The sequence below is a fragment of the Tupaia chinensis genome, unplaced genomic scaffold (genome assembly GCF_000334495.1).
Source record: "Tupaia chinensis unplaced genomic scaffold, TupChi_1.0 Scaffold144991_2, whole genome shotgun sequence".
In the NCBI taxonomy this organism is placed as follows: Eukaryota; Metazoa; Chordata; class Mammalia; order Scandentia; family Tupaiidae; genus Tupaia; species Tupaia belangeri.
Genome location: NW_006204851.1, coordinates 2,242,018 through 2,252,891, shown reverse-complemented (window position 1 = coordinate 2,252,891; position 10,874 = coordinate 2,242,018). Strand labels below are relative to the sequence as shown.

General features: G+C 38.1%; 1 protein-coding gene across 1 annotated transcript in view; it reads left to right on the top strand.

The window, feature by feature from the left end:
- TRPC5 (transient receptor potential cation channel subfamily C member 5) overlaps positions 1-9,551 on the top strand; it is a 235,155-nt gene extending 225,604 nt beyond the window's left edge. Inside the window, exons 8-11 of the mRNA XM_006167735.2 lie at positions 1,396-1,599; positions 1,856-1,897; positions 4,851-4,940; positions 7,562-9,551. Of these exons, the coding sequence (XP_006167797.1) occupies positions 1,396-1,599; positions 1,856-1,897; positions 4,851-4,940; positions 7,562-8,254 (1,029 nt within the window). The 3' untranslated portion in view covers positions 8,255-9,551. The remainder of the gene's footprint in view (positions 1-1,395; positions 1,600-1,855; positions 1,898-4,850; positions 4,941-7,561) is intronic.
- Positions 9,552-10,874: the final 1,323 nt, after the last annotated feature.

Below are 10,874 nucleotides of genomic sequence, written 5' to 3'. Positions count from 1 at the left end.
TTTAGATTACAAAGGGTTGAAATCCTTATGCTCTATTGACTAAAAAGTCATTATTCATGAAATGTCTAAGATTTGGCTCATGGAAACCTAATCAGGTGGTTAAAGATGTTAGCAGTTTAGGACTTGCTGGCATAAATGAGTGAACAAATTTGTAATCTAAACTATTGTGCATGTTTCTTTTCTTAACTCCAATTCATTCCTTACATATAAGCCTCAAATCTTTTCAATATTTGGGTTACTGATTCAACAGAAGCAAGGAAAACCAATAACTCTGTAGTAATCAGAATGTTACCCAACTGTATATTGTTTACTTTATTGTAAATACTGGTGAACAGTGGTCAATAAATAGTTTTATATTTCTTTAAATATGATAGAGAGCAAAAAATTGGAGGACATAAAAGCAGTGAAGGTACTTAATGAGAAGAGGACAGTGTGGAATGGGGTAAGTGAAGAGAAGAGGATAGAGAAAGATACCAAGAGAACAATAGAGAGGCAGGACGTTAGTGAGAAACAGATATGGCTTATTACCTGTTGATGATGACATGTATAGTATTCCCAACTGGATTGGTCTGAGAAGTATTTCATGATGGGCAAAGTATTTTTACAAGCAAAATGAGAAGAAGTGATTGACTGTTTTAAAAAATAATTATAATAATAATAATAATGATTGGGGAAAACATAGAAAAGATATCGAATGTTGAAGTGGGGAGATTAATGTCTTTGTACTGACTGACATGCATGGCATTCCCTTTTTGAAAAAGAAATGTAATACACTGTAAAGTTATATGTAATCCAATGTAATATACAGAAGATTATGATGATAATAAAAAATAATAATAAAAAAATACACACCTTTAAAAAAAATAGCTACTACTGAAAGTTTAGTGTGTACTTATTTAGAACATATATGCATATAAAACAAGAGATTTTCCAGTTGCATAAATGGGATCAACATATACAATACATTGTGATTTACACTGTTTAAACTTTTTTCTTCACTCAGAAGTCTTAAAAAAAATATATGCACACAAACACACATACACATATATATATATACATATATATATATGTTTATAGATGTCATACATTTTAATAATTATATTGTAAACCATATTGTAGATTTATTTAACCAGTATCCTACTGTTGGATATTTAGGTTGTTGCCAGTTGTTCTGCTATTACTAGCCATGCTACAGTGAATGGCCTTTTACATGAATTTTTTGTCAAGTATTTCAATAATGTATTTCTAAAAGTGGGATTACAGGGTCACAGGGTATGTAACTTAAATCTACACAACTAATGACAGATTGTCTTTTATAGAATCAAGTAGAAAGTATAGAATGAAAGTACATTTTGTAGTTCCCCATCCCAAATCTTGAATTTCTGTCTTTCACAGGATCATGCTGATATTGAGTGGAAATTTGCAAGGACAAAGCTCTGGATGAGTTACTTTGATGAAGGTGGCACCTTGCCACCACCTTTCAACATAATCCCCAGCCCCAAGTCATTTCTATATCTTGGTAACTGGTTCAACAATACCTTCTGCCCAAAAAGAGACCCTGATGGTAGACGGAGAAGACACAACTTGAGAAGCTTCACAGTAAGACTTTGAAAAACTGTTTCTTTTTAAACAAAACCGTTTCCTCCCTTCCCTCCTTTGTGATGTTCCCTATTATGATGTTCAGAATGACATCATAAAATCACTTTAACCTATATACACTTTGGGGGTTTGTGAGGCAGGAACTCCTGTGTCATTTTTTAGTTCTAAAATTTAGGACTATATTCAGATGGGTGGGTGGGTGAGTAGGATAGTAGTAGACTGCTAATATAAATGTTCTGTCCATTTTAAATTATAGGAACGGCATGCAGACAGTCTGATACAGAATCAACATTACCAGGTAAAGTTTCCTCATAGGGAATAAGTATAATAGTTTTTGGCCAGTTGTGTGGAGTAGAAGCAAAGTTCACTCTGCCTATGTCTGGACATGATCCCATCAGACTGGGGTAGGAGGCTTGGAAACACTAATTCACTGAAGACTGAAGTAGTTCCTGTTTTATAATCTTGTTCATAGCCCTTGAACACTGCCTCAGCTTGATCAGCAACATCCATGACTTAGAAAGGTATCTTCCTGGGGACCAGTGGATGACACAGTAGTTATGTCACTGGACTCCCACATAGTCAACTGCAGTTCGAGTCCCAGACCAGGAAGCTTAAAACTTACAGCAGGCGCATGTGTGTGCATGCATGCCCAAAATTCCCAAATGAGAATGGAGGAAAAGGGATGGTGGCATGGCCATCCCCCCTGCGGGGGGTGATTTATTTGTCTCTCCAGTAAGCACACGTGCCCTATAGCAAAAATATCTCTCTGAAAAAAAAAAGAAAGCTATCTTCCTTGAGGTTAAGTAAAATAGACTATGTGGTTCATCAGACAGTCAACAAATATTTGAATATTAGCTCTAGTCATTAAGCTACACATTAGAGAAATCACTGTGAATAAGAAAGATACTGTCTTTCTCCCCATATAAAATTTATCAGCTAGCAGAGATTAAAGGCATTAAATAAATAATTACAACCATTAAAATTAAGTGATTAATGGGGCCAGCAGGTGGCTTGGTGGTTACGGGCACTGAACTCCCACAAGGCTGAACACGGTTTGCGTCCCAGACCTGGCTGCTTGCTTTCTCACTTTTCTTCTCTCTCTCTCTCCAAATTAAAAATAAATAAATAAAATAAAAATTAAGTGATTAAAAGGATAAAACCTGTGGGGAAGAAAAAGTGCATAGAGTAATAGCATATATAAGAAATATGCAAGTATGTAATATGTAACATTGGAAACTAACTTCAATAAAATTAAAGTTTATCTGAATGTTAAGATCTTAGGTCTTTCTAAATTACAACATGACTTTAAACAAAGAAATAGATAAGCACTTCAGTATTTTAAAAATGTAATTAACTGAGGTCAGCAGGGTCACATGGTGGTTGAGGCACTGGACTCCCACATGGCCAACCGCAGTTCAAATACCTGACCTGGCAGCTTGTTTTCTCACTTTTCCTCTTGCCTCTCTCTCTCTCTCTCTCTCTCTCTCTCTCTCCATCGCTCTCTGGTGAGCACATGTGCCTTTTAGCAAATTTTTTAAAAATAATGATAAGGATAAATAAAATTAAATAGTAATTCTTTTTAAAAATATAATTAACTTAATAAACATTAGGGCCATTCTTCCCACCAGCCAGAAAACAACCAAGTATCCAAATATTGGAAACATCTTTTGAGAGTAATCCTTGCAAATCACGAATAATAGAAATCTATCTCTTACTGTCCTGATCAATAGAAACCCAAAGTAGAAAAAAGTTCTTCCAGGCTTGTAGGAAATTCATCCTTATTCTACAGGTCACTTCTCCTAACTTTGTTTCACTTAGGTCAAAAGTAATAAAAAGTAACAGAAAATAAAGTATTTGAGAGGTAACTCTTTCCTCATTACTCCCACCTTTAATGCTTATTATTTTTATAATAACGAATTATAGGCATGATTTACTGCCTTCTTTTTGTACTTCATAGTTCTCACACACACATGAAATGGTTCCTGGGCATCTCAGTAACTACTTTAAGTTCACATGGTAACCGAAGTAATAGATATAGCCTTGGTTATTATCATAGCCCCTGAAATCCAGACTGAAGAGAATTGAATTCTAACATTCTAATACTAGTTCTGTGGACTTAGATGAATCAGTTAACCACACTGAGCTTCAGCTTCTTCATTTGTGAAATACAGATACTAACAAATGGTAACTTATGGTGTTGTGAAAATTGAGTGATATGAATATACAAGGATACTTCAAAAGTTCATGGAAGGGGGAATTAAAGCATTATTTTATTTTTGTTTAGGTTTTGGCTATAGAGCATATGCACTACCTGAAGAGAGAAAAAGTGAGATATCACCCACCCACCCAGGGAGGATGGCTGTAGTGCAATCCCTTCTACTCCATTCTCTTTGGATTTGGGGAACAAATACACATGCTCTCAGCATGACTTTCAAGCTGCTAGGTCCGGGACTTAAACCATGATCAGCCATGTTTAGATCAGCGCCTTAACCATCATGCCACCTGCTGTCCCCAAAGCATGAGTTTATTTTGATGCAAAAGAACTTTGAATTCTGTGCCTAGTTTTTTGTAACATGCATTTTTCCATGAACTTTTTGAAAATCCATGCATGCATGGGTATACATGGTGTGTTGCCTGGACAGTGTCTGACACATTGTCATAAATAGTAGCTACCATCATCACCATCACTAATATAAATTATAGTGACTGTGTGTGTGCTATTCCCCTGGAGGCTAAGTTAAAAGAGGATATCCCTGTAAGAAAGTGTAGATAGACTCTGAGAAGTATCTTAATTAATTTACTAGCAGACATGGAAATCAGCACACTAGACTAGGGACTCTGAAGAATGACTCTTCCAACACTATAAAAGGAGGAAAAAACTCATTCTACAAGGAATATTTAAGTTTAATCCAGCCTTAAGGGAAAGGATATTGACTATGACCACTTGAAGTTTATTCAACTCTCATTATTCTATAAATGTGAATATGTTTACCTTATGGTTGGGAAAAAAATTTTCCTTTAGGGTAAATTTGATTTTGCTTGCCCATTCTGCCACAAAATTTGGACATGCCATAATTTATTTAGCTAATAGATTTAACTTATTTGAATTTTTTGCAGAAAATAGCTGAATCCTGTTAGGATTTTCTATTTCAAAGATGGTGGAAGCAGGTTTCATTTCCTATGGAGGCTTCTTATTTTACTGAGAGCCTGAAAAGAAAATTGAATGCTTCTTCATTTTTTTTTAATTCCAGGAAGTTATCAGGAATTTAGAGAAAAGATATGTGGCTGCTATGATAAGAAATTCCAAAACAAATGAAGGTCTAACAGAAGAAAATTTTAAGGTAATTTAATCATGGGGTGGTTTCTCATTTCACATTTCTTAAGCATCATCCTCATTCTCACCATGCTTGAAGTTTCTGGTGATAAAAATTTTACTGCCTATAATACAGCAAAAAATAGGTACAATTCTCATTCTCTCTCTTAGAATTGTGTGTCATCCAGTAGATGAAAAGGTTTTATCAATGCCTATCACATAGTAACCACATTTTACGAGCAAAATAATTGTGCTGTATGCATTTTTAAAATATTCTGAGTGTTTCTCAGCATGGGAATTGAATGCTTTAAATTATGTGGCAAGGACATAGTAATTATGTGGTAAGAGCCAAGATGGCAAAGGGAAGAAGCCTGGACATTTAAAGGCCTTCTCCACGTAAAAGGACCAAGAAAATCTATTACTAAACCTGAAGTCTTAAAGAACTCATACCATTAAAGGTCTCCTATTTTTGGCATTAGCCAAAAACAGTGGTTCTCAACCAGGGGCATTTTTGTCCCTCAGGGCACATTCAGCTATGTCTGGAGATATTTTTGGTTGCCACAGATGTCTAGTGGGTAGAGATAAGGTTGGTACTAAACATCCTATAATGAAAAGAACATAACACAGAATTTATCCATCCCAAACACAGAATTATCCATCCCAACATGACAGTGAACAGGTTGAGAAACCCTATTCTGGAATATGTGTGTGTGTGTGTGTGTGTTTGTGTGTGTGTGTATCCCCCCCACACACACCCAGAGCACACAGAAAGGCCAATATTCTAACATAACTCCTCTATAGAGGGCCTGCTATGTGCCAAGCACTCTAAGCTTTAAGTACTAGGGTAGACTGGTGAGCAAGATCTAACTAGCTCCAAGAGTGACAAACAACAATAATATGGGGTGATGAATATGTGAGTATTCTGACAGGGTACATGGCAATGTGGAAACAGAGAATGCAGGACCTCCCATAATGGGATTTGGGGAGGGAGGATAGACTTTTCCTGAAGAGGTGATGTTTCAACTGAGGCTTGAAGGAGGAGCCAGATAAAGGGGAACTGGGGAGAAGAGTGTTCTAGACAGAAAATGACAGGCAAAGGCCCAGAGGCAAGAGACGATATGTCCATAAAGGGACAATAGAGAGCCTGGCAAAAGTGTAAGAAGAGGTGAAAGTGGAGACACTGGCAAATGCCAGGCCTTGAAAAACTATATAGTCCATTATATGGCACTTCTGCTTTTTCCTACGGTCAGTGACAAGCTACTAACAAGTTTTAAGCAGGAGAATAGCATGATTAGAATTTAAGCTTTTTTTTTTTTTTTTTTTTGAGAGAGAGATTTTGCTATAGGGTCCTTGCACTCACCTGAGCGACAGAGACTGAAAGCAAGAAATCACCCCCCAGGGGGGATGGCTATGCCATGATCCCTTCTCCTCCATCCTTCTCTCACGATTTGGGGTGCACATGCACATGTGCCTGGTGTGAGTTTCAAGCCTCTGGGTCTGGGACTCAAGCCGCAGTTGAATGTGTGGGAGTCCAGTTCTTTAAGCACTACACCACCTGCTGGCTCTCAGATTTAAGCTTCTAAAAGGTGGCTTTTGGACCAGCAGTTGATGTGGAAGTTAAGGTGATGGATCTCACATTGCTGACTGCATATTTTGAGTCCTGGACCCGAGGGCTTGAAAATCAAGGCTGGAGCATGTGCATGCATGCCAAAAATCCCAAGAGACAAAGGGAGGACAAGGGATTGTGGCATGGTCATCTCCCCTGGGGAGTGATTTTTCACGCCCCCCCCTCTTTCTTTGGCAAGTGCACATGCCTTTATAGCAAATAGCAGAAACTAAAACGAAACAGAAAACAAAAGATGGCTTTTTGGGGACCAGCAGTTAGCGTAATGGCTATGTCGCTGGACTCCCACGTAGTCGACCGCGGTTCACGTGCCGGACCCGGTGGCTTAAAACTCACGCCGGGGGCGTGTGCGTGCGTGCCCAAGATCCTGAGAGGAGAATGAAGGAGAAGGGATTGTGGCGTGACCATCCCCCCTGGGGGGTGATTTCTCGTTTTCTGTCTCTATGTCTCTCTGTGTCTGTCTGGCGAGCGCACGCACCCTATAGCGAAAAAACCTCTCCAAAAAAAAAAAATGGCTTTTAAAGGGACAATTTATAATAGTATCTAAAGAGCCAGTTAGAGATAGAAGATATCTCATAGGGACTTGAATAAACAGAGCTTCCTGTTAAAACAGCAGTCTTATTACCTGACTTTTCACATCTCTTCTTTTGTTTCATAACTTACAGTCCTAAGAGCTTTTTCCCTTCAGTAGCTCTTTTATATGCAGATACCTGTGAAAACCAGTGTCCTAATATAATACTTCATTAGTTGACATTAGTAATGATGAGTTTGCCAATGTGGTCCTAGTAGGGAGGTTCGAAAATAAACTTCGCCCATTGCATGATTTTTCCCAGTTGGCAGCTGTGCCCATATAATTATTAACATACCTTTCTTCTGCTTGAAAAATGGTATATATCTCTGGTAGTTTGTGAACTTTGTGATTTGCTACAAGGCAAAACCTGGACCATTCCAAAGAATATCCAATGTGCCTGCTTTAAACCAAAGACCAAGGTTCTTGACATAATGTGTCTCCTCTCTTTCTCTAGGAATTAAAGCAGGACATCTCCAGCTTTCGATATGAAGTGCTTGATCTCTTGGGAAATAGAAAACAACCAAGGAGAAGCTTTTCTACTAGCAGCACTGAACTTTCTCAAAGGGATGATACCAATGATGGCAGTGGTGGGGCTCGGGCCAAATCCAAGAGTGTCTCTTTCAATTTAGGCTGCAAGAAAAAGGCCTGCCATGGAACACCCCTCATCAGAACCATGCCCCGAGCCAGTGGTACCCAAGGGAAGTCAAAAGCTGAGTCATCAAGCAAACGGTCCTTCATGGGTCCTTCTCTCAAGAAACTGGGTCTCCTGTTCTCCAAGTTTAATGGTCATATGTCTGAACCCAGTTCAGAGCCAATGTACACAATTTCTGATGGAATTGTTCAACAGCACTATATGTGGCAGGACATCAGATATTCTCAGATGGAGAAAGGGAAAGCAGAGGCCTGTTCTCAAAGTGAAATTAACCTCAGTGAGGTAGAATTAGGTGAAGTCCGGGGCGCTGCTCAGAGCAGTGAATGCCCTCTAGCCTGTTCCAGCTCTCTTCACTGTGCATCCAGCATCTGCTCCTCAAATTCCAAACTTTTAGACTCCTCAGAGGACGTATTTGAAACTTGGGGAGAGGCTTGTGACTTGCTCATGCACAAATGGGGTGATGGACAGGAAGAACAAGTTACAACTCGGCTCTAAGTCAAGCCACTATCACCTGTTCTGGAACTCAACAGAAAATTTGTAATTTCCTTTCTCTCAGAGGTGACATATATAGAATATGATTTCCTCATCACCTCCATAGGAGAGTGAAAGTCCTATTATTTTCGCCATCTTTTATAGCCACATTCTCCATTTTTTGTTTTATTATTATTATTTGCCTTTTTATACCTATAAACACTAAGTCCATCTCACAACCAATTAAAGGGGTATCGCCCCTAATCAGCAGAGGTGCAGCCGGGTGCTTAACCCTTTTGCTTTGCTTTTCTTACCCTTGCTTCCTTGAAGCTCCAGGTGCCACTTTGCTACTGTTGCTGCCACACAGATTCCTGACCATCGTCAGGATCTCATGCCATTTCCCCACAGGGTTGAGAGATGTGGTCAGTAGTCCCCACCAGCTGTGCGATAAAGGCAAACTAACCTGCCTATCTTTGTTGCCCTTCAGTGCTACATGCTGCCCACATTGGTTCAATGAACAGTATCACAGGGAGGCCGAACAGACTCTAAAGAATTGTCAGCTTGTGGTTTCTAGGTATAACTGGCTTTTTTCTTTTGATTTTAAACATTACAACTTCTTATTATGGGGGCTGTTGAGGTTTTTTTGTTTGTGTTTCCTAGAGATGTGTTAGTTTAATGTGTGCCAATGAGATATTTATCCCATAGCATATGTTATATCTGCTAAGTTAGATGAATTCCTTTCCTGTGTTTGTGTTTTTCAGTTAACTACATTTTAAAAATTTGATAGCATTGAAATTAGTATTTAGGATGTGTACTGTTTTTAAAAAATCTTCTACTGCACTCTAACCAATAGTCACTACATCTCATACATTGACAACAAAAAATAATTAGCTGGTATATTTATAGGGTCCTATCTATTGTTGATAGTTTTAATCATCATTGCTTTCAAAGCTCTTCTAAGATAAAAGCCTGGATTTGAAATATTTTTATCAAAAAAACTACATCTTGCTGAGGTGTTAAAATCTGAAAATAAGAGCATCTTCATTTTAATTAATTGCTTTCAGGAAAAAAAAGCAATTTTAGGTCTAGATAACCTAATTCAGGTTGCAGTTTTAATATTCATTGGAGGCAGTGGAATTGCATGTGTAAACTTATGTTAAATATGTAACATAACAACTCTAGTGGATTCATGAAATTATGAATGTGATCCCAATTCTACTGTCTTCAAAGAAAGCTGCATTTATACATACAAATTATTTTCCACAGTTTAAGAGTTCTTTACAGAATACAAAGGTTCAAGTTTAAAGTTTAAAAATGAAGTCCAGGGACTAGCAGGTTGTGTGCTGGTTAAGGCCCTGGACACTCCCACATGGCAAACCATGGTTCAAGTCCTGGACTTGGTGGCTTGTTTTCCCACTTTCTCTGTGTGTACGTGTGTGTGTGTGTGTGTGTGTGTGTGCGCACATACATGCATATGTGTGTCTCTCTCTGGTCAAATGAAGATAAATGAATGAATAAATAAATAAGTCTTAAAACTGAAGCTAATAATGCATAAATGGTCATCGTTTTACACCTCATAACTGAGTGATAATCTGCTGGGCAAGAGTGATTTTTACCAACATCAGCACAAAGGTTTTCCCAATTTAGACTCTGAACATATGACCTGAAACAGCTCTAGCTACAGGCCTAAGAGTTCAAATTTATAGTGTGTAGCCAAGTAAAGAAAAAGGTGTCAACCTATTGTTTTCAATATCAACACCAGGAGGAATCTATTTAAAGTCTTGTATGTGATTAGAGTAAATGAAATGAAGAATTTTCAGACAATGCAACTACACCTCCAAACTAGCTTTTGACAGTATAGTTTCTGTTATTTGAATTGATTCCCATCTCCATCCCTTGCATTGGTGTTTCACATGGAGAAGAGCCAAAATTGTGGGTGGAGGCAGGGAGAAGAACAAGAGGAGGTGTTGAAGAATAAAGCTCAGATCCAGGGGAAAATTATCAAGAGAATAAACTATATAAAGACCCATTTGACAATAATTTCTCCCCAAATAATTACTTACCATACCTGAGGTGGTCATTTAGTCAAATCCAGCTTTTCTTCTGCTTCACTTAGTGAGACTATCATAAATGGCTGTGACATCAATAACAAGTTATCTTACAGAAGTATAGTTTCTATCATTTTTTATTCCACTGGCCTAATCTAGTTTCTAAAGTTATATATTCAACTTTCTCAATTGTAAAATTCACTATGACTAATAGAATCTAGGCTACATTGATTGCTAACTCATATTGATGGCACAAAAACCCCATATATACCCTATTTCATCAAAAGAAAAACATATGTCTTTCTCACAAATAAATGTACTTCTAATAATCTAGATATAACTGTTGTAGCAGTTATTTCATCGGTTTGTCAGAAAACAGGGCAGCTAGACATGGAACCATTCTCCAAAATCATCTTTCACTGATGTTCTAAAGAGAGAATATGGGGACCAGCAGTTGGCATAATGGCTATGTCGCTGGACTACCATGTAGTTGACCATTGTTCGAGTCCCAGACCCAGTGGCTTAAACTCACACTGGGTGCATGTGCGTGTATGCCCAAGATCCCGAGAGGAGAATGGAGGAGAATGGATTGCGGT